The following is a 25,103-nucleotide window of genomic DNA, read 5'->3' as shown; positions in this document are numbered from 1 at the left end:
TCTTAGCTGAGCGGAGCAGGCAGGAGCCCGCTCAGCTAATCCTGGCATCGTAGATTGGTACAGGGTACCCATGTGCTATGCCAGCAGTTAGTAATAGTCCAGGGAGCACCGGCAGGAGCAGCAATATGCGCTCCTGCCCGTACTCCCTGCGATGCTGCGGCCCCATTCATAAAATGAGTACTCGGCGGTGTAGGGAGAACTGAGTTTTAGCGTTCCAGTGAATGGTGCGCTTTAGGGATGGAAAAGTACAGTAAAAATTGAAAACTAATAAATAAAGTATATTAGAAAAAAAAATTTTTAGGGGGTTAGGGACAACATATTAAAGGTTAGTATAAAAGTTTGGAATTTTTTTTTACCGCTTCCCACTACATTATATGCCACAATCAATGGTGGTGTTAGAAAGTCCAACTTATCCCGCTAAAAAATAAGCCCTCATACAGCTATGTGACTGGAAATATAAAAAAGTTATAACAAAAGAACTCGTTTTCTCAAGTTCTCACCGAAATAAAGCCCAGCCCGCTACAGCCACCTAGCTACAATACTTCAGTATTGGCTTTGTTTTAATACCTCCGGTAGTGAAAGGGTTAATTTACTTCTGTTTTTGCTCTTGTCAGGTGTTCTCTGTGGACTATAATGTCACCAGTTGCATCTGCCCCTGATGATGGGGGAGGGGGGTATAGCCCCTATATATACCTCGCTGTTTTCCATGCTAGTCATGAGTAAGACTGTAGAACAGTAGAAACGCGTTGCCGGATTACGGCGAAGCGCTATATGCCCTGGAATGTTTTTAACGTGCATCCTCAATAAAGCTGGAAATACTTCCCTACCCTGCAGTGCTGGATAAACCGTTTACCTCCAGCCCTTCCATTACTTACCATTGTATCTGACACATCGACATCATCGTACAGGTCGTCCTGCTGACTCCTCCCATTGCGCGGATTGTCGATGTACGTGTTCGGCTCGGAGTATTTTCTCTGCATTAAGCTGCAAAGATGAAGAGCGATTGTTCATAAGGCAGAAGACATTTAATGGGACTTTAGTCGGTTGCGCCGGGGGAGGAGCTTATTTAGCACCAATGAGATCATCGGAAACCTCAAGAGCAAAGTAAACGCTCCCAGTGTTCCCTTACCAGTGTCGGGCGGTGTTATACCGGACGGACGGCGGTATGCAAACAATCCCTGTCACTGTGATCAGTTGGAGATGAAATGATCCCCGAATGGAATAACGGTAAAAGGGTTTTCTGAGATTTTTATACTGATGACTGGTGTTGAGCGCATTGAGCTTCGGATCCTAGATCTGAAGTCAATTTGTTTAAAAACTTCTCCTGTCTCTGTACAGCATTAAAACGGATGTGCGTCACGGACGCGCGAATCCAACTTCGGATTACTGTTTTTAAAGTCGTAGAATCAAAACCCGAAGTTCTTCACCCAAGTCTGACGTAACTAATTTTGCCTCCGCAAAGCACATCTACTTCAATGCTGTACGGAGACCGGTCCCTGGACAACATCACTACAGAGTTTTAGAACGAATCCACTTCAGATCTAGGATCCCAAGCTCGATTCGCTCAAGCCTGCTGATGACCTCTCCTCAGGAAAGGTCATCAGTATCTGATCAGTGGGGGCCCGACACCCAGGGCCCCCCGCCAATCAGCTGTTTGAGAAGGCACTGGCGCTCACAGTAAGGCCTATTGCACACGACCGTATGGCTTTTTCAGTGTTTTGCGGTCCGTTTTTCACTGATCAGTTGTTCCGTTTTTTGTTTCCGTTGTGTTTCCGTTTCCGTTCCGTTTTTCCGTATGCCATGTACAGTATACAGTAATTACATAGATAAAATTGGGCTGGGCATAACATTTTCAATAGATGGTTCAGCAAAAAACGGAACGGAAACGGAACACATACAGATGCATTTCCGTATGTGTTCCTTTTTTTTGCGGACCCATTGACTTGAATGGAGCCACGGAACGTGATTTGCGGGCAATAATAGGACATGTTCTATGTTAGAACGGAACGGAAAAACAGAAATACGGAAACGGAATACATACGGAGTACATTCCGTTTTTTTTGCGGAACCATTGAAATGAATGGTTCCGTATACGGACCGTATACGGAACGCAAAAAACGGCCAGTAAACGGGGAAAAAAAACGGCCGTGTGCAGGAGGCCTAACCCTGCAGTCTTCTCCATCTTTTCCTAGGACGAGTGATGACACCTTCATCGGTTATGTCGGTTGTATATGGCAGTATAATGGTATTATGTGGGTTGTATATGCAGTATAACATTATGTGGGTTGTATATGGCAGTATATTATTATGTGGGCTGTATATGGCAGTATAATGTTAGTATGTGGGCTGTATATGGCAGTATATTATTATGTGGGCTGTATATGACAGTATAATGTTAGTATGTAGGTTGTTTATGGCAGTATATTATGTGGGTTGTATATGGCAGAAAAATATGTGGTCTGTATAGGGGAGTAAAATGTTATGTCGGTTGTATATGGCAGTATATTACTATAATAGCTGTATATGGCAGTATAATGTTATAATGTCGGTTATGTCGGTTGTATATGGCAGTATATTACTATAATAGCTGTATATGGCAGTATAATGTTATAATAGCTGTATATGGCAGTATAATGTTATAATGTCGGTTATGTCGGTTGTATATGGCAGTATATTACTATAATAGTTGTATATGGCAGTATAATGTTATAATGTCGGTTATGTAGGTTGTATATGGCAGTATAATGTAAATATGGCAGACATACTGGGGGCAAGTTTCCATGTTGCTCAGGGTCCACTATATATTTATACTCATCATAAAGATGGCGGCTTCGGACACTCACAAGAAGGAGTTCTTGGCTGCGCTAACGATGCAGGAGACGCGCTCCGCGTCCACATAGTCATAGCTAAACTCCTCTGGATCTGATTTTGAGCCAGATTCGGACAAGAGAAGCCCCAGCCAGTGACCCATGTCCTCCGAGGACTTCGCCTGCGACAAAAACACACAACGTCACAACCGTGAAAAGAGAGGTAGGAAAAAACGGTCACTGGAAGATCGGGAACACCGGCCCAGATTTACTGATGTGTCTGCGCCAAAAATCTGTCTGCAAATTGGTGGAATTTGCTGCATCTAGGGATTCCACAGTTTTATTCTTGAAATGTTCAATAAGGGGCGGGGCTTAGCAGAGAGAGGGCGACTTTTACAAAAAACGGGGCCTAAGGTGCGCCATTTGGAACCACAATTCTGGTGCAAAAATGTGTCTCACAGTAAGGCTACTGTCACACCAGCGTTACTGATAATACAACCGTCTGCATCCGTCATGAACTATCCGGTTCTATTACCTCTAACATTGGAAAGATGGATCGTCATGAACTCCACTGAGAGTCAATGGAGGACGGATCCGTTTTCTATTGTGCCAGATTGTGTCCGAAAAAACGGATCCGTCCCCATTGACTTGCATTGGGGGTCATGCCGGATCTGTCTTCCTCTGCATCCCAGGACGGAAAGCAAACTACTGTTGCGGTTTTCTCTCTGGTCTGGGAACGCAACTAAACAGAACGGAATGCATTCTGGAGCGCTCCGTTCTGTTCAGTTCAGTTTTTTCCCCATTGAAAATGAATGGGGACAAAACGGAAGCGTTTTTCTCCGATATTGAGCCCCTAGGACGGATCTCAATACCGGAAAACTAAAACGCTAGTGTGAAAGTAGCCTAAGCCAACCAATAGATGTTATAGAGTCGGGAAGGGGTTTCTTCCTCCAACCGGAGCCCCTGGTAAAGGAGAGACCGCCGGGCAATGCTACCGCCATCTACAACATAAGTAAATCTGGACCATGGTGTACAGAGCAGGACCAAAGCAGATGGAAGAAAACCAGCTCAAAATATCCTGATGAGACAAACCTTAAAATAACAACCGCAGAAAGACGCAATAAAGAATGCAAAACATAAAGTTTATATAAAATCTTCCAAAAATATTGACTTAACCGGAAAAGTCGTGAGAAACATTCTGAGGTCAAAGAACTGTCAATGTAGATACACAACTCATCCACCAGAGGGCGATACAATCCAGACGGAGAGGTATCAAAGAGAAAGCGATAACTCAGCAGAAAAAAGAGCAACTCCATACACATCAGATAGAAGTTATATAAAGGAGCAGCATTATAGTAGTTATATTCTTGTACGTAGGAGCAGTATTATAGTAGTTATATTCTTGTACATAGGAGCAGTATTATAGTAGCTATATTCTTGTACATAGGAGCAGTATTATAGTAGTTATATTCTTGTACATAGGAGGCAGTATTATAGTAGTTATATTCTTGTACATAGGAGGCAGTATTATAGTAGTTATATTCTTGTACATAGGAGCAGTATTATAGTAATTATATTATTGTACATAGGAGGCAGTATTATAGTAGTTATATTCTTGTATATAGGAGGCAGTATTATAGCAGTTATATTCTTGTACATAGGAGCAGTATTATAGTAGTTATATTCTTGTACATAGGAGGTAGTATTATAGTAGTTATATTCTTGTACATAGGAGGCAGTATTATAGTAGTTATATTCTTGTACATAGGAGGCAGTATTATAGTAGTTATATTCTTGTACATAGGAGCAGTATTATAGTAGTTATATTCTTGTACATAGGAGCAGTATTATAGTAGTTATATTCTTGTATATAGGAGGCAGTATTATAGTAGTTATATTCTTGTACATAGGAGGCAGTATTATAGTAGTTATATTCTTGTACATAGGAGGCAGTATTATAGTAGTTATATTCTTGTACATAGGAGCAGTATTATAGTAGTTATATTCTTGTACATAGGAGGCAGTATTATAGTAGTTATATTCTTGTACATAGGAGGCAGTATTATAGTAGTTATATTCTTGTACATAGGAGCAGTATTATAGTAGTTATATTCTTGTACATAGGAGGCAGTATTATAGTAGTTATATTCTTGTACATAGGAGGCAGTATTATAGTAGTTATATTCTTGTACATAGGAGCAGTATTATAGTAGTTATATTCTTGTACATAGGAGCAGTATTATAGTAGTTATATTCTTGTACATAGGAGCAGTATTATAGTAGTTATATTCTTGTACATAGGAGGCAGTATTATAGTAGTTATATTCTTGTACATAGGAGGCAGTATTATAGTAGTTATATTCTTGTACATAGGAGCAGTATTATAGTAGTTATATTCTTGTACATAGGAGGCAGTATTATAGTAGTTATATTCTTGTACATAGGAGCAGCATTATAGTAGTTATATTCTTGTACATAGGAGCAGTATTATAGTAGTTATACTCTTGTACATAGGAGCAGTATTATAGTAGTTATATTCTTGTACATAGGAGCAGTATTATAGTAGTTATATTCTTGTACATAGGAGCAGTATTATAGTAGTTATATTCTTGTACATAGGAGCAGTATTATAGTAGTTATATTCTTGTACATAGGAGGCAGTATTATAGTAGTTATATTCTTGTACATAGGAGCAGTATTATAGTAGTTATATTCTTGTACATAGGAGCAGTATTATAATAGGTATATTCTTGTACATAGGAGCAGTATTATAGTAGTTATATTCTTGTACATAGGAGCAGTATTATAGTAGTTATATTCTTGTACATAGGAGGCAGTATTATAGCAGTTATATTCTTGTACATAGGAGGCAGTATTATAGCAGTTATATTCTTGTACATAGGAGGCAGTATTATAGTAGTTATATTCTTGTACATAGGAGGCAGTATTATAGTAGTTATATTCTTGTACATAGGAGGCAGTATTATAGTAGTTATATTCTTGTACATAGGAGGCAGTATTATAGTAGTTATATTCCTGTACATAGGAGCAGTATTATAGTAGTTATATTCTTGTACATAGGAGGCAGTATTATAGTAGTTATATTCTTGTACATAGGAGGCAGTATTATAGTAGATATATTCTTGTATATAGGAGCAGTATTATAGTAGTTATATTCTTGTACATAGGAGGCAGTATTATAGTAGTTATATTCCTGTACATAGGAGCAGTATTATAGTAGTTATATTCTTGTACATAGGAGGCAGTATTATAGTAGATATATTCTTGTACATAGGAGGCAGTATTATAGTAGTTATATAGTATGTATGTGACATATTTTATATGATTACCTCGAGGGTGGCGAGCTCCTCCCCATTGTGCAGGATGCGGAAGGAGTACAGGTGGTCTGGAGATGGCTGAGGAATGATGTCGCATCCTGTTAGAGACACTGGCTGTATTGCAACTTTATTCTTGTTCCTGTCTTGGTAAAAATGAAGCTGTCCGTCCTTAATGCAACAATAGCGAGATTTCCAGTGACTGTTTATTAAGACGTTCAGGTAATCTGCAAGTAAAGATATTGGTGACATCTCTGCCGTTACTGCCCGCTGCAGTGTGAGACCCCTAAGCACCTGGAAGGCAGAGCTGAACTAGACCACATATTGGACAGATTGTCGGGAATATTCATCGCTGATCACCTGCTGTATGAGCAAAACGCTCGTTCATCGGGTGATCCCGTCATCGCGGTCTAAACAGCGATCTACTGCCCAGAGACACTGCAGCTGTATGAGGACAAGTGATGGCAATAGTGACCCCTCGTCTTTATACCGTGAAGGAGATCGCTGCCTGTAACTACAGCCGTCTCTTTTACTGAACGAGCAGCCGCCTGTCGGGAAGGAACGTTTCCTTTCCGACAATCAGCTGTACATTGCAGTGTGTAAACCTGCCTTAAGTCACTACCAAGAAGGAAGGAAAAAAGGTGAAGAAAATAAGACATACCACATTCAGTATACCTGGCTGCACAGTGTCTGTAAGTGTCTTTTATACAGTAAAATGATACAAATCTGTTTACTTTCAGCCGCCACTAGGGGGAGCTCACTGGAGATGAATACAACTCACATTAAACAGACTGGGTTCTCAGCCCTCATAGCGGCTGCATGGTCCGCCGGTACGGCAGGTACTGATTCCATAGCGATTACATGGCACCTGCATATTCTGTACAGCTGAACAGGCAGATGATAGTCACATAACGTACTACAATGTGAGCCAAAGAAAAGGGCGTGCTCTGTGTACTGGGAACGGAGACTTCCTTTAATTCCTGGATGAATATTGAGTAAGGCGACTTTCACACTTGCGTCTGTAATTCCGGTATTGAGATCCAGTAGAGGATTTTGCATCAGTTCTGTTAGGATGCGGTTGTGTGAAATCCAAACGGAAAAAGACCGGATCCGTCCCTACATAAATTGAACGTCAATGGGTGACGGATCCGTTTTTTAGGCTCCTAAAAAACCGTATCCATCACCATTGACTTACATTGTTTTCAAAGCTGGATCCATTTTTGTCCATTTTTATGACCGGACACAAAACGCAATGCTGATGGGACGGAAGACGTCCTAATGCATCCTGAACGGATCTCTTTCCATTCCGAATGAATGGAGACGAAACGGAAACGTTTTTTTCCGGTATCGAGATTCTCTGCCGGATGTCAATACCGGAAAACGACGACGCAAGTGTGAAAGTGGCCTAACCAGGATACATTGAAGCAGCTGACTCACAACAGGACGGCTCCGTTAATTTGGGGGGCACTGGTGGGTCAGGAGCACTTACTGGCCCCACACATTGATCGGGGTCCCCATGAGACCATATTGTGGGAGCCCTAATGTAACACAATAGTGCTGGAGGCTACGGTCTGTTCTGTATCCTACGTGGGAACCATTAACCCCTTCTCTGCCTTAGACCACAACAGGAACGTTTTCATTAACCCCTTCTCTGTCCTTGCCCACCAAGGACCTTACTAGTAACCCCTTCTCTGCCCTAGACCACCAGGAACCTAACCGTTAACCCATTCACTACTAGAGACCACCAGGGACCTTAACATTAACCCCTTCTCTGCTCTCCACAACAAAGGGACCTAAACATTAACCATTTTAACCCATTATCTGCCATAGTCCACCAATTACGGTGGTCTTACGCATTGGAGACTTAATCATTAACACTTTCTCTGCTCTTGCCCACCTAGGACCTCATCAGTAACCCCTTCTCTGCACTAGACCACCAGGAACCTTAGCATTAACCTCTTTTCTGCTCTATACCACTATGAACCTACCCATTAACCCCTTCACTGCTGTGGACCACAAGGTACCCTACTGAACCATCACTGCTTTAGACCACCAGGGACTTTACCATTACCACACGCCAGTCTTGTGGGGCGCTCTATGGCAATATTTGTTTAATAAAATTCTTGTATGAAGCGCATTACTTGCTGCTCAGGACACCATCTTTATACAGCTATCCCTGAATGTGAACAAGAAAATATTTACAAGTGGAGAATATAAACCCCCTGCAGGGGGCGCTACATACTGGAGGTCTCCAGCGTCTTCTCTGGGCTCTCCATAGATGCCGACTTCTTTCTTCCCAGATTCATCAGGTTGCTGAGTTTTAGTCCAGACGAACCTTTCTTCTTCACTGGGAGAGAGCACAGAAATAGGGGAACTGTTGGGATCTGTTGGATGATTTGGGGTCCTGCTTGGCATCACCTCTGGCCCCGCAGAACCCCCCAGTATGTATGTATTGTATGGAGTAATTTCTCTAAGGAAAATTCGAGGTATCCAGATTCATGGTTCTGTCTGCACTGACCCCAAGAAAACAGTAGGTCAACACACTGGGAAAATCTATGCAAGAATGTAGGATGATCACAGCGCGTGAATCGCCTCCACACCCCAAGGAATTCCCCGCAGCAAGGACTATTCAGGTGCAGGAATCTCAGGGCGGCGCAGGGTGACGGACATTCTGCTCCAGATCAGACAACGGAAGAGGCGCTGAAGGAATTTATTTAGCTGCTTCCTATTTCTGCTCTATAATTGTCCACAGAAGCCGAACGTCCCCGGACAAAGACCCAGTGTCCAGACTGAAGTGTCCTGTAGTGGAAATTACCATCGTCCGGACAAAGGATCAGTCACAGCAACAAGCGGCAAATGTTCCCATAAACGGCCCCTTATTATCAATGTATATATACACTGCACAGTACCACTTCTCCTGTCCTGTATACCAGGTGTAATCCTCAGTATCTGCTCTTATTCTGTATATATATACACTGCACAGTACCACTTCTCCTGTCCTGTATTCTGGGTGTAATCCTCTTATCTGCTCTTATTCTGTATATATATACACTGCACAGTACCACTTCTCCTGTCCTGTATTCTGGGTGTAATCCTCAGTATCTGCTCTTATTCTGTATATATATACACTGCACAGTACCACTTCTCCTGTCCTGTATACTGGGTGTAATCCTCAGTATCTGCTCTTATTCTGTATATATATATACACTGCACAGTACCACTTCTCCTGTCCTGTATACTGGGTGTAATCCTCAGTATCTGCTCTTATTCTGTATATATACACTGCACAGTACCACTTCTCCTGTCCTGTATACTGGGTGTAATCCTCAGTGTCTGCTCTTATTCTGTATATATATACACTGCACAGTACCACTTCTCCTGTCCTGTATACTGGGTGTAATCCTCAGTATCTGCTCTTATTCTGTATATATATATACACTGCACAGTACCACTTCTCCTGTCCTGTATACCGGGTGTAATCCTCAGTATCTGCTCTTATTCTGTATATATATATACACTGCACAGTACCACTTCTCCTGTCCTGTATACCGGGTGTAATCCTCAGTATCTGCTCTTATTCTGTATATATACACTGCACAGTACCACTTCTCCTGTCCTGTATACCGGGTGTAATCCTCAGTATCTGCTCTTATTCTGTATATATATACACTGCACAGTACCACTTCTCCTGTCCTGTATACCAGGTGTAATCCTCAGTATCTGCTCTTATTCTGTATATATATATACACTGCACAGTACCACTTCTCCTGTCCTGTATACCGGGTGTAATCCTCAGTATCTGCTCTTATTCTGTATATATATACACTGCACAGTATCACTTCTCCTGTCCTGTATACTGGGTGTAATCCTCAGTATCTGCTCTTATTCTGTATATATATATATATACACTGCACAGTACCACTTCTCCTGTCCTGTATACTGGGTGTAATCCTCAGTATCTGCTCTTATTCTGTATATATATACACTGCACAGTACCACTTCTCCTGTCCTGTATACTGGGTGTAATCCTCAGTATCTGCTCTTATTCTGTATATATATATACACTGCACAGTACCACTTCTCCTGTCCTGTATACCGGGTGTAATCCTCAGTATCTGCTCTTATTCTGTATATATATATACACTGCACAGTACCACTTCTCCTGTCCTGTATACCGGGTGTAATCCTCAGTATCTGCTCTTATTCTGTATATATATACACTGCACAGTACCACTTCTCCTGTCCTGTATACCGGGTGTAATCCTCAGTATCTGCTCTTATTCTGTATATATATATATATATATATACACACACAGTACAGACCAAAAGTTTGGACACACCTTCTCATTCAAAGAGTTTTCTTTATTTTCATGACTATGAAGGCATCAAAACTATGAATTAACACATGTGGAATTATATACATAACAAACAAGTGTGAAACAACTGAAAATATGTCATATTCTAGGTTCTTCAAAGTAGCCACCTTTTGCTTGGATTACTGCTTTGCACACTCTTGGCATTTTCTTGATGAGCTTCAAGAGGTAGTCCCCTGAAATGGTCTTCCAACAGTCTTGAAGGAGTTCCCAGAGATGCTTAGCACTTGTTGGTGTCATGCCCCACTCTGATGATGTGCGGAGGTCGGCCAGGATAGCAGCACGAGTTTAGTGTTTCTTTTGGAGCCGTGCTGGATCCGCCTCTCATCAGGTGCACTGGGTGGAGTCATTAGTTTAAATAGCACACCATCCAAGTGCTCTGAGCGGATTATAGGAATCATTGTGGTCTTGGAAGCTAGGAAGTAAGGTTGTCTGTTCCAGCTCAGAAAGATAAGTGTGATTTCAAGTTTGGTTGTTTTGTGTCATCTCTCCCATCCAGGTTCTGTGCGAGCAGGCTGCTCCTATTTCCCCTCTTCACCATCTTAGGGAATTTAGGGTATTTCAGCCCAGGCACGGGGACACATCATACCTACCATTAAGGTCTGCATGTGGGCTGAGCAGTGCAGGGAAAGAGGTCAGGGATTAGCTAGGAGGTGACCCTTCCCCTGTCTCTCGCCCAGAGCCTGGTTGGTGGGTTATCTGTGAGTCTGAGTGCACGCCCGCCGTGACATTATAATCCGCCATACTGTGACTGCCATTACTCAGCGGTTTTGTGATGGCATCAATTGAAGCACTGGTTGACCGCTTGCAGGGGCTCTCCCTGGAGGTTGTGGAGCTGCGTGGTTCAGTCGCACGGTGTCAGAATGCTCTGGCAGCTGGTGCAGGTCAAATTTGTGTGGAGCCTAAAGTGGCTCTTCCTGATCGATTTTCAGGAGATACGGATGACTTTAACCGTTTTAGAGAATCCTGCAAATTGTACTTTCGGCTGCGTCCATCGTCGTCAGGTGAGAGTCAGAGGATAGGTATAGTTATTTCTCTGCTTAAAGGGGACGCGCAATCCTGGGCCTTTTCTCTGCCACCTGGTTCTCGGGCCCTCCGGTCGCTGGAGGAATTTTTTAAGGCTCTGGGATTAATCTACGATGACCCAGATCGGGTCTCGATGGCAGAGTTGAGATTACGTAATTTGTTTCAGGGGGAACTTACTGCAGAGGCTTACTGTGTTGAGTTTAGGAGGCGGGCTACTGAATCAGAGTGGAATGATCCCGCGTTACGTAGTCAGTTTTGTCAGGGGTTATCTGAAAGATTGAAGGATGCCCTTGCTTTTCATGAATACCCAGACTCTTTGGAGAACGTCATGTCTTTAGCAGTACGGCTAGATAGACGTATCAGAGAGAGGTATAGGCTCCCTCCGCGCAAGCTACCCCTTCTGTGAGTGGTTTCGTCTCTACTGCTTCCCAGGGTGATGTTACAGGTAACTCTGGAGTAGGGGAGGAACCCATGCAGTTGGGTCAGGTTTCTTGCCATTCTGATAGTAGAGACTTTAGGAAAGTGCACAAACTATGTTACTATTGTGGAAAGAGGGGTCATTTTATTTTTGCTTGTCCTTATGTTAAACCACAGGTGGAAGAGAAAAAGAAAAAAGAAAAAAAAAACTTCCCTGACACTTGGTAGTATGAATGGTGTGGTGGAGCAGGCAGGTATGCAAGCTCCCTGCAGTTCCAGTTTTCTCCTTCCAGCTATGGTGGCGCTAGAGTCAAGAAATGTTTTTGTTGATGTATTCCTTGATTGTGGTGCTGGGGTAAACCTGATTGACTTTCTTTTTCTTCAAGGCCTGGGACTAAGTACTTGCACTTTAGAGAACGAGATTCGTGTTTTTGCAATTGATTCTTCCCCTCTTTCTCAAAGAAGCCTTACTCACATTGTTCATGGTATTCACTTAGGGGTGGGTGATTCACATGCTGAGATTATTTCCTGTTTTGTCATGAAGGATTTGCCAGCTCCTATAGTTTTGGGGTTGCCATGGTTGACTAGACATAACCCAATTATAGACTGGCAAGCGAGACAAATCATTGGTTGGAGCGAGTTTTGTTCGGATAATTGTCTTGGCACATGTATCTCTGGTGTGTCCATTACGGCTTTACCTCAGTATCTCTCAGATTTTGCGGATGTCTTTTTGGAGGGTGGGGCTCAGGAATTGCCCCCTCATCAAGACTATGATTGTCCAGTTAATCTCATTCCTGGGGCTAAGTTGCCAAAGTCTCGGCTTTACAACCTCTCTCAACCCGAAAGAGAGGTCATGCGAAAGTATGTCGCCGAGAGTTTGGCAAAGGGTCATATTAGACCATCTAAGTCTCCAGTGGCAGTAGGTTTGTTCTTTGTGAAGAAAAAGGATGGATCACTGAGACCGTGTTTGGATTTCCGGGAATTGAACCGTATTACAGTCCGGGATCCATATCCCCTTCCTTTGATCTCTGATCTTTTTGATCAGATTGTTGGAGCCAAGGTGTTCTCCAAGTTGGATTTGAGAGGGGCCTACAATCTGATCAGGATCAAGGAGGGGGATGAGTGGAAAACGGCCTTCAATATGCACGAGGGTCATTTTGAGAACCTGGTTATGTCTTTTGGGTTGACGAACGCGCCAGCAGTATTTCAGCGATTCGTCAATGACATTTTTCATCACTTGGTGGGGAGGTTCGTAGTAGTTTACCTAGATGACATTTTAATTTATTCTCCTGATCTGAAGACCCATCAGGATCATGTGAGACAGGTTTTGACGATCCTTCGGGAGAATAAATTATATGCCAAATTGGAGAAATGTTTGTTTTCGGTGCAAGAGCTTCCGTTCTTGGGATACATGCTTTATGATTCTGGTTTTCATATGGACCCCGAAAAGGTCCGGGCGGTTCTGGAGTGGGACCGACCAGAGAATCAGAAAGCTTTGATGCGGTTCTTGGGGTTTACGAATTATTATAGAAAATTTATTTCGAATTATTCCACCGCAGTAAAACCTCTCACTGATATGACCAAGAAGGGCGCCGATGTCTCTGTCTGGTCGGATGAGGCATTGCAGGCCTTTTCGGCTATTAAGGAGCGTTTTGCGTCTGCTCCCATTCTGGTGCAGCCGGATGTGTCTCAGCCATTCGTAGTGGAGGTTGATGCATCAGAGGTGGGGGTTGGAGCGGTGCTGTCACAGGGTTCATCTCCTGGCAAGTGGGTCCCGTGTGCCTTTTTCTCCAAGAAGCTCTCGGTCGCCGAGAGGAATTATGATGTTGGAGATAGAGAGTTGTTGGCTATCAAGTTGGCCTTTGAGGAATGGCGTCACTGGTTGGAGGGGGAGTCTCACCCCGTTACGGTGTATACTGACCATAAGAATTTGGCTTACCTGCAATCTGCCAAGCGTCTGAACCCTAGGCAGGCCAGATGGTCACTGTTTTTCACCAGGTTCAATTTTGTGGTTACCTTTCGCCCAGGGGTCAAGAACGTCAAGGCAGATGCCTTGTCTCGCAGCTTTCCTGGGGGAGGTGATTCAGAGGATCCTGCGCCGATTTTAGCGGATGGGGTGGTGGTCTCCTCTCTGTACCCTGAATTGGAGATGGAGGTGTTGGGAGCCCAGGAGGGGGCTCCTGGTTCTTGTCCCCCAGGGAGGTTGTTTGTTCCTGAGGGCCTACGATACAAGGTGTTCAAGGAACATCACGATACTGTTCTCGCTGGACATCCTGGTGGTAAGTCCACCTGTGATCTAGTATCCCGGAGGTTCTGGTGGCCAGGGTTACAAAAGAGGATTGAGAATTACGTGACAGCTTGTGAAACCTGCGCTCGGTCAAAGGTTGCTCATACTCGACCGGCTGGTTCACTTCTTCCATTGTCTATTCCGTCTCGTCCTTGGACGCATTTGTCTATGGACTTTATTACGGATCTGCCGAGTTCCTCCGGGAGAACAGTGATTTTGGTGGTAGTTGACCATTTCAGTAAAATGGCTCACTTTATACCACTAACTAGTCTGCCTAACGCTAAGAATCTTGCGCAGATTTTTGTGGATAATATTGTGAAATTGCATGGTATTCCTTCGGATGTGGTCTCTGATAGGGGCGTTCTGCTCTCGGCTTGGCATTCAACTTTCATTCTCTTCGGCTTTTCATCCGCAGTCGAATGGTCAGACGGAGCGTACTAATCAAAACCTGGAGACCTACTTGAGGTGCTTTGTGGCTGAGAATCAGGAGGACTGGTCCTCATTCTTGTCCTTAGCAGAGTTTGCGTTTAATAACCGTAGGCAGGAGTCCACGGGTAAGTCGCCATCCTCAGTTTGGTACCTTTTCTGGGACTGGTTCCTCTGGGATGCCAGAGGAGGAGAGATTCTCTTCTGCCTTATCCTCCATCTGGCGGAGGATTCAAGGGAATTTGGAGAAGATGGGTGAGAGCTATAAACGAATGGCTGACAAGAGACGTGTGACTGGTCCGGACCTGTGTGTGGGTGATCTGGTGTGGTTGTCCACTAAAAATATCAAATTGAGAGTGCCATCTTGGAAACTGGGTCCAAGATTTATTGGTCCATATAAAATTTCTGCGGTGATCAATCCTGTAGCGTTTCGGCTGGATCTTCCGCAGACTTGGAGGATCCATGATGTGTTCCACAGGTCTTTACTAAAAAAATACGTGAGACTGGTGGAACCATCGCCATTGCCTCCTCCTCCTGTTCTGGTCGAGGGAAACTTGGAGTTTGAGATCTCCAGGATTCTCGACTCTAGAGTTCTTCGGGGTTCCCTCCAGTACCTGGTGCATTGGAGGGGATACGGCCCTGAGGAGAGGATGTGGGTTCCGGGGTTGGATGTCAACGCCAGCCGACTGGTGAGGGCTTTTCATAGGTCCCATCCGGATAAGGTTGGTCCGGGGTGTCCGGAGGTAACCCGTAGAAGGGGGGGTACTGTCATGCCCCACTCTGACGATGTGCGGAGGTCGGCCAGGATAGAAGCACGAGTTTAGTGTTTGTTTTGGAGCTGTGCTGGATCCGCCTCTCATCAGGTGCACTGGGTGGAGTCATTAGTTTAAATAGCACACCATCCAAGTGCTCTGAGCGGATTATAGGAATCATTGTGGTCTTGGAAGCTAGGAAGGAAGGTTGTCTGTTCCAGCTCAGAAAGATAAGTGTGATTTCAAGTTTGGTTGTTTTGTGTCATATCTCCCATCCAGGTTCTGTGCGAGCAGGCTGCTCTTATTTCCCCTCTTCACCATTTTAGGGAATTTAGGGTATTTCAGCCCAGGCACGGGGACACATCATACCTACCATTAAGGTCTGCATGTGGGCTGAGCAGCGCAGGGAAAGAGGTCAGGGATTAGCTAGGAGGTGACCCTTCCCCTGTCTCTCGCCCAGAGTCTGGTTGGTGGGTTATCTGTGAGTCTGAGTGCACGCCCGCCGTGAAAGTTGGCCCTTTTGCCTTCACTCTGCGGTCCAGCTCACCCCAAACCATCTCGATTGGGTTCAGGTCCGGTGACTGTGGAGGCCAGGTCATCTGGTGAAGCACCCCATCACTCTCCTTCATGGTCAAATAGCCCTTACTTTCAAAGTTTTCCCAATTTTTCGGCTGACTGACTGACCTTCATTTCTTAAAGTAATGATGGCCACTCGTTTTTCTTTACTTAGCTGCTTTTTTCTTGCCATAATACAAATTCTAACAGTCTATTCAGTAGGACTATCAGCTGTGTATCCACCTGACTTCTCCTCAACGCAACTGATGGTCCCAACCCCATTTATAAGACAAGAAATCCCACTTATTAAACCTGACAGGGCACACCTGTGAAGTGAAAACCATTTCAGGGGACTACCTCTTGAAGCTCATCAAGAGAATGCCAAGAGTGTGCAAAGCAGTAATCAAAGCAAAAGGTGGCTACTTTGAAGAACCTAGAATATGACATATTTTCAGTTGTTTCACACTTGTTTGTTATGTATATAATTCCACATGTGTTAATTCATAGTTTTGATGCCTTCATAGTCATGAAAATAAAGAAAACTCTTTGAATGAGAAGGTGTGTCCAAACTTTTGGTCTGTACTGTATATATATACACTGCACAGTACCAATTCTCCTGTATACTGGGTGTAATCCTCAGTATCTGCTCTTATTCTGTATATATATATATATATATACACTGCACCGTACCACTTCTCCCGTCCTGTATACTGGGTGTAATCCTCAGTATCTGCTCTTATTCTGTATATATATACACTGCACAGTACCACTTCTCCTGTCTTGTATACCGGGTGTAATCCTCAGTATCTGCTCTTATTCTGTATATATATATACACTGCACAGTACCACTTCTCCTGTCCTGTATACCGGGTGTAATCCTCAGTATCTGTCTTTATATATGGACAGTTAATGTTTCTGCATCTGATTTCTATTTTACCTTCTTTCACCTCGTGGGTCTCGGGGGGTCCATCTGTGCTGCTCCCACTTTCGGAGGCTGCGGAGTGTCTGTCCGTTAGTTCCCCCTGTGATATACAATACATTATCAGAGTATTATAGTCCAAGCCTATATCCTCGGAGCTCAGCCCCTCTGTCCATCTCCTTGTGCCCCAGACAGAGATTTGACAGACCCTCCTTACACTTTGTACTTTGATGTGGACGGGTCTCTGATTGTCGGCTGTGATCAGTGAACTCTCCAGGACGGACTCACTCTGCATCCCACTGATGTCCTGGATAACCTGAAAAACAGAGACTCCATTATTACACCCATCAGTTTTTTTGGGGCTCCTTGCAGTGAATGTTCTGACACCCCAGTAATGGTCATAGATAAGAATATTCACATGGTTGCGGTCTGATCTCTGCCCAAGTCCCTGACCCTAAAAGTCTAGAAAATGTAGGACTGCTAATGCTGTGGTGATTACTATGATGTGTTCATGACCTGGGATGTGTGAGGGTGACCCGAATGCTTGATGTCCATTGTCTCGTTCTGATTTATTGGGTCTTGTAGATTTTATGAGGAAATATTAGCTTTTATCTTAGGATCTTTGAAGTTTCAGGATGTTAGGACCTCGCTCTCATGGCTGATGTGCTAATACAATCTTTCTATTTTCTACATGACAGATGTAACTTCTCCCCCTCAGTCCCCACAGATGAAGAAGCGGGGTCATCATTACAGGGACATCATTCTTCATCTTGTTATCAATAAATTCTATAAATGTAAGAACAATTTAGCTATAAAACAAGAATACGTGCAAGTTCTGCTCATCAGACAACTTCTAGTTCATTATTGTATACAAAAGCTAGTTCTAAATCACCGGAGATTATATCATCTGGTTCTGGAGGACCATAAGAGCCATCTACTGGTTCTGGAGGACCATAAGAGCCATCTACTGGTTCTAGAGGCCCATAAGAGTCATCTACAGGTTTTAGAGGACTGTAGCAGCCATCTACTTGTCCTAGAGGACCATAACCTATATTTACTGGTTCTAGATTTCCATAATATACTTCTTTAAGTTCTAGATGATTTTAAGAAATGTCTGCTGGTTCTAGATGATCATAACATCCATCTGCTGATTCTAGATGACCATAACAGATATCGACTTGTTCTAGATAACCATAATAAACATTCACAGGGTCTATATGACCATAACAGCCATCTACTTGTTCTAGAGGGCCATAACAGATATCTACTGGTTCTAGATTACCATAATAGACTTTTACTTTTAGTTCTAGATGATCTTAACAGATGTCTGCTGGTTCTACATGAGCATAACAGACATGCACATGACCATGGTGACTGGTGGTGGGGTGTGACATTGTGACAAAGCACAAGTTCAGAACCAATATTCTGGACAAGATGAGTGGGTGGTGGAGGTTCCTAGGTGCTCATGGTGCTGGAGACTGTAGTAGAGAGCTCTGATAGCTCCACGTAAGCCTAACATAAGACGCTACCTTCAGCCACTGCAGAGCCTGCTCCCTGCTCTGCATCCCCATTACGATCACATCGCCATTAGTCGGAGTGATCTTCAGCTTGTGCTCCTGTTTTCGGACTTGTTTTTCTTTGTGGGTCACAGAACAGCCGAGTAAGCTGATGTCCAGCTGAGGACTCTGCTCCTTGGAGCTTTTATAACACTGAGGAGGAAAATGTGCTGTTATCTACTGAACCAAGTAATGGCGGTCAATAAGCGGGATGACGAAGTGAGGGGATGGGTTTTACCAGTAGTCGATTGTCCTTGATCACACACAGCTGCTTTGCCCATTGTCCCAGCCACTTCTTCCTCCAGAGGAAAGCACAGATCAGGGCGTCCTTCATCAGCTCGATGGAAGCCTCCGTTGATGGCCATTGGTGCTGGTGTGCAGCAGACTTTCCCCGGGCATGTTCTTCTTCATCATACGACTCATATGAACTGCTGACAGCTTCTCCGTCCTCTGTAAGACAACACAACAAGTAAACTATGTGCGGGACACAGGGTAAGGCTGAAGAATTTATGCCTGCATTTAGTGAACGGAAAAATTTCTGGTCACATTCAGAGGCTGAAATCCTGTTCTGACTTTGTCCCGCTCACACAGCTGAGAGTTTGTTGCAATGTTTCAGTTTAAATAAGAGCTATCAGTCTGGAGTCCAGGACAGGAGAGGTCTGCTGCTGCTGTGCTCAGCTCACACTGATACACTGTAACAAGACCTTGGGCTCTTCTTCCCCTCCCCTCTCACAGCATGCACAGCAGTCTCACAATCTGCAGCTGCATCCCCCTCGTGTCCGTCCTCTATTCACCATAGAACTTGAAATAGATTTTTTGGGTGACTGAGGAGGTTTCTATACATTCAGAGATCTGCAGACAGGGGGGCCACATATACAGTTTAATACGTCGACCCAGTCACATGACCGCGTTTATGTACAGGACGAGGCGACTCCTTTCAGATACTTTTATCTCTCGCATTTCACAGAACTTGTATACGTTTGTGACATGGAAACTTCATTCATGTTTATATCTGGGTTTCTCGGGACGTCCGGCATGCGGCGTCCACAGATAAAACCTTCTCCTATCAGGTCTATATAATCCGTGAGAAGTTTCCTCCATGCGGGCGAGGTGACGGAACTTTCTACATCATGCAGGAAAAATAACAAGTAACATGTCCGCTGCTGGATTGACAGCCCCTATTATAAAGACTCAGGACGAGGGGCCCCAGTCTACATATACCGCCCCACCCCCATCTACCATGAAGTGAAGCCGCTCACTATCCCAGCGCCCGACCCCAGGGTCCAGCCGTGGCCATGCTTGTCCTGCTCTAGTTTCTATGAATGGGCCCCGATGCCCCCCGGGACACATATCAATCTATTGCGCCATATTTTCCAGGAAATAACAGATGGCGCTGTGGCCAGACACTCCAAACATTGCATCACAGGTTATTTCTGGGGGAAAATCACGCACCCACGGCGAGATCAGTCATAAAGGTGTGACCCTACCGCTTCATATCGACTACATAAACACACGTATGACCGTTCCCGATACATGAGACGCCGGACTCCGGTGGGATGAGGAGATGACCAGGGCCGCGCTGCGACTCCTGTGACCTTTATGAAGGGAAGTTTCCTTTTCTCATTCCTGTGAAGTGATATCTGAACGTGGGATAAGATATTGTGTCTACATCAGAGGATCGGAATGTATCGTTCTGCCGCCGCTATACGGCGCCCCAGTCAGGAATCGGCAGACATTACACACTTTGTATGGTGCCACACTACATACTAGAATCTCCATAGAATACCGCCATACACCGCTAAGGTGTAAGTACGCATGGCAGGCAGAAGAGCTCTGTATCTGCAGCACCCACAGTCCGTACCGCAGATCAGACCCAACAAACTACGGACACCAAAACCACAACCCACCAAGTCCGACAGAGCGGAGGAACAGGGTGCAATGTGGAAGGCTGCAGCCTCAAACCACCAGGGATAATATACATTAACCCACTAGGTACCAGAGATATTATATATTAACCCACTAGGCACCAGGGATATTATACACTGAGCAAAAATATAAACACAACACTTTCGGTTTTGCTCCCATTTTGCATGAGCTGAACTCAAAGATCTGAAGCATTTTCTACAGACACAGAAGACCCATTACTCTCAGATATTGTTCACAGATCTGTCTGAATCTGTGTCAGTGAGCGCTTCTCCTTTGCCGCATCCATCCCACCTCACAGGTGTGGCAGATCAAGGCGCTGATTAGACAGCATGAATATTGCACAGGTGTGCCTTAGACTGCCCACAATAAAAGGCCACTCTGAAATGTGCACTTTGATCACACAGCACAATGCCACAGATGTCGCAACGTTTGAGGGAGCGTGCAGTTGGCATGCTGACTGCAGGAATGTCATCCAGAACTGTTGCCCGTGCAATGAATGTTCATTCCTCTACCATAAGCCATCTCCAAAGGCGTTTCAGATAATTTGGCAGTACATCCAACCGGCCTCACCACCGCAGACCACGTGTAACCACACCAGCCCAGGACCTCCACATCCAGCACGTTCACCTCCATGATCGTCTGAGACCAGCCACCCGGACAGCGGCAGCAATAATCTGTTTGCATAACCAAAGAATTCCTGCACAAACTGCCAGAAGCCGTCTCAGGGAAGCTCATCTGCATGCTCGTCGTCCTCATCGGGGTCTGGGCCTGACTGCAGTTCGTCGTCACTGACTTGATTGGGCAAATGCTCACACTTGATGGCGTCTGGCACGTTGGAGAGGCGTTCTGTTCACGGAGGAGTCCCGGTTTTCACTGTTCAGGGCAGATGGCAGACTGCGTGTGTGGCGTCGTGTGGGTGAGCGGTTTGCTGACGTCAATGTTGTGGATCGAGTGGCCCATGGTGGCGGTGGGGTTATGGTATGGGCAGGCGTATGTTATGGACAACGAACACAGGGGCATTTTATTGATGGCATTCTGAATGCACAGAGATCCCGTGATGAGATCCTGGGGCCCATTGTTGTGCCGTTCATCCACGACCATCACCTCATGTTGCAGCCTGATAATGCACGGCCCCATATTGCAGGGATCTGTGCACAACTCCTGGCAGCTGAAAACATCCCAGTTCTTGCCTGGCAGCATACTCACCGGACATGTCACCCATCGAGCATGTTTGGGACGCTCTGGATCGGCGTATACGACAGCGCGTTCCAGTTCCTGCCAATATTCTGCAACTTCGCAGCTATTGAAGAGGAGTGGACCGACATCCCACAGGCCACAATCAACAACCTGATCAACTCTATGCCACGGAGATGTGTTGTACTGCGTGAAGCAAATGGTGACCACACCAGATACTGACTGGTTTTCTGACCCCCCCTCCCAGTAAGGCAAAACTGCACATTTCAGAGTGGCCTTTTATTGTGGGCAGTCTAAGGCAGACCTGTGCAATATTCATGCTGTCTAATCAGCACCTTGATCTGCCACACCTGTGAGGTGGGATGGATTATCTCGGCAAAGGAGAAGCGCTCACTACACAGATTCAGACAGATCTGTGAACAATATCTGACAGTAATGGGTCTTCTGTGTCTGTAGAAAATGTTTCAGATCTTTGAGTTCAGCTCATGCAAAATGGGAGCAAAACCGAAAGTGTTGTGTTTATATTTTTGCTCAGTGTATATTAACCCACTAGACACAAGGATTATTATATATTAACCCACTAGACACCAGGGGTATTCTTATTAGCCCCACAGGTATTGGCTATTGCTAACATTATGAACTCACTGGACACCAGAGATATTCTTAGGAAGTAAATGAAATGATCACTGATTGAAGTCACTCGACCACAAGTGGTTTAACAATATTTCGACAGATCAGGAAATTCATATCGATACGAGTAGGAGACGGAAGGAGTGAGTGCAGAACGGGAAGAGCGACTGCAATTACTACCCACAAGTCTCAATGAGGAAGAGCCTCCAGCAAACCACAGCACTCAGGGGCACGGAAACCTCTGGGGCATGGAGACCAGCTTGGCACGGTCTCTGTAGTCACTGCTCAGTATCAGCAAAATGACAAAACCAGGGCGGAGATGCCTATCTCCACGGTCTCCACTGTCCACACTCCTGTCTCCATGGTCTCCAGAGTCCGCACTCCTGTCTCCGCGGTCTCCATGGTCCGCACACCTGTCTCCACAGTTTCCACGGTCCGCACTCCTGTCTCCAGTCTCCACGGTCCACACTCGTATCTCCACGGTCTCCACTCTCCACACTCCTATCTCCACAGTCTCCACACTCCTATCTCCACAGTCTCCACACTCCTATCTCCACAGTCTCCACGGTCCGCACACCTGTCTCCATGGTCTCCACAGTCCGCACACCTGTCTCCATGGTCTCCACAGTCCGCACTCCTGTCTCCAGTCTCCACAGTCCGCACTCCTGTCTCCACAGTCTCCATGGTCCACACTCCTATCTCCACGGTCTCCACAGTCCACACTCCTGTCTCCATGGTCTCCACAGTCCGCACTCCTGTCTCCAGTCTCCACAGTCCGCACTCCTGTCTCCACAGTCTCCACGGTCCGCACCCCTGTCTCCAGTCTCCATGGTCCACACTCCTATCTCCACGGTCTCCACTGTCCACACTCCTGTCTCCATGGTCTCCAGAGTCCGCACTCCTGTCTCCACGGTCTCCATGGTCCACACTCCTGTCTCCACAGTTTCCACGGTCCGCACTCCTGTCTCCATGGTCTCCACAGTCGGCACTCCTATCTCCACAGTTTCCACGGTCCGCACTCCTGTCTCCATGGTCTCCACAGTCGGCACTCCTGTCTCCAGTCTCCATGGTCCGCACTCCTGTCTCCACAGTCTCCACGGTCCGCAGTCCTGTCTCCACAGTCTCCACGGTCCACACACCTGTCTCCATGGTCTCCACAGTCCGCACACCTGTCTCCATGGTCTCCACAGTCCGCACTCCTGTCTCCAGTCTCCATGGTCCACACTCCTATCTCCACGGTCTTCACAGTCCACACTCCTATCTCCACGGTCTTCACAGTCCACACTCCTGTCTCCATGGTCTCCACAGTCCGCACTCCTGTCTCCACAGTCTCCACGGTCCGCACCCCTGTCTCCAGTCTCCATGGTCCACACTCCTATCTCCACGGTCTCCACTGTCCACACTCCTGTCTCCATGGTCTCCAGAGTCCGCACTCCTGTCTCCACGGTCTCCATGGTCCACACTCCTATCTCCACAGTCTCCACGGTCCGCACACCTGTCTCCACAGTTTCCACGGTCCGCACTCCTGTCTCCATGGTCTCCACAGTCGGCACTCCTATCTCCACAGTTTCCACGGTCCGCACTCCTGTCTCCATGGTCTCCACAGTCGGCACTCCTGTCTCCAGTCTCCATGGTCCACACTCCTGTCTCCACAGTCTCCACGGTCCGCAGTCCTGTCTCCACAGTCTCCACTGTCCACACTCCTGTCTCCATGGTCTCCATGGTCCACACACCTGTCTCCACAGTTTCCACGGTCCACACTCCTATCTCCACAGTCTCCACGGTCCGCACTCCTGTCTCCATGGTCCACACTCCTATCTCCACAGTCTCCACGGTCCGCACACCTGTCTCCACAGTTTCCACGGTCCGCACTCCTGTCTCCAGTCTCCATGGTCCACACTCCTGTCTCCACAGTCTCCACGGTCCGCAGTCCTGTCTCCACAGTCTCCACGGTCCACACTCCTGTCTCCACAGTCTCCACGGTCCACACTCCTGTCTCCATGGTCTCCACGGTCCACACTCCTGTCTCCACAGTCTCCACAGTCCACACTCCTGTCTCCATGGTCTCCACGGTCCACACTCCTGTCTCTATGGTCTCCACGGTCAACACTCCTGTCTCCATGGTCTCCACGGTCCACACTCCTGTCTCCATGGTCTCCACAGTTGGCACTCCTGTGTCCTGTGCTCTTACCTTCAGTTGACTGCGTCTGTAGCTCTAAAGAGTGTAACACATTATGGCATACGGCAGCCTTACCACACATTCCTATGGACAATGCAAATGTCCTGGAAAGAGTCATCATCAGACCCAAATATGCTGCCCATGGATTACAGAAGTCTGAGGTACTCAAAATTCTACCAGCTCTCCCATCAGAGGCTCAGGGTGCTGTTCTGCCCCCCATCCTGTACACTGAAGCCCTGCTCTATCAGAACACAACTATGATCAGGACAAGATTTCCTGGGTCATCATAACTGACATGAATACAGTTACGAGGACATGATTAGTCCTGTACATATGAGCAATACACACAGGACAGCTGATAGCAGGAGCACTCTCCTGGTGAAATCCACACAAAAAGTTCTGCAACTTTACTGATTGGTACTGATTTAGTCTCCAACCCTATCCAGAGCTGCACTTATAATTCAGCTGTTTGCCACCATACCAGTTTGCTGGCACTGTACTACGGTATGTGAGACCTGAAAGCCTCTGCACTACATTGTGTGAAAGTTTTTTCCTCTACATAAGGCTGCGCAGCGACTACAGTACGCAACAAATCACAGCAAAGCATGATCTGTACAGACAGTGAGGTCTTACAGCCTAAACGCAGATCTGTGAATGCAGCTCCAGATGTGATTGGAGTAAACAGTGATTTGAAAATTGAGTATAAAATGCCATGTCTCAG

General features: G+C 45.7%; 1 protein-coding gene across 1 annotated transcript in view; it reads right to left on the bottom strand.

Annotated features, from left to right (window-relative positions):
- The window catches only part of AFAP1L2 (actin filament associated protein 1 like 2), a 105,860-nt gene that overhangs the window by 25,415 nt on the left and 55,342 nt on the right, over positions 1-25,103 (bottom strand). Inside the window, exons 6-13 of the mRNA XM_040435196.1 lie at positions 18,692-18,903; positions 18,427-18,606; positions 17,115-17,213; positions 16,916-17,000; positions 8,385-8,489; positions 6,158-6,369; positions 2,844-2,989; positions 876-984 (exon numbers count right to left, since the gene is read on the bottom strand). Coding sequence (XP_040291130.1) covers positions 876-984; positions 2,844-2,989; positions 6,158-6,369; positions 8,385-8,489; positions 16,916-17,000; positions 17,115-17,213; positions 18,427-18,606; positions 18,692-18,903 — 1,148 coding nt within the window. The remainder of the gene's footprint in view (positions 1-875; positions 985-2,843; positions 2,990-6,157; positions 6,370-8,384; positions 8,490-16,915; positions 17,001-17,114; positions 17,214-18,426; positions 18,607-18,691; positions 18,904-25,103) is intronic.

This window comes from Bufo bufo, chromosome 6 (genome assembly GCF_905171765.1).
Source record: "Bufo bufo chromosome 6, aBufBuf1.1, whole genome shotgun sequence".
In the NCBI taxonomy this organism is placed as follows: domain Eukaryota; kingdom Metazoa; phylum Chordata; class Amphibia; order Anura; family Bufonidae; genus Bufo; species Bufo bufo.
Note: the sequence above shows the minus strand (reverse complement) of the source record. Positions and strands in the feature narration are given on the sequence as shown.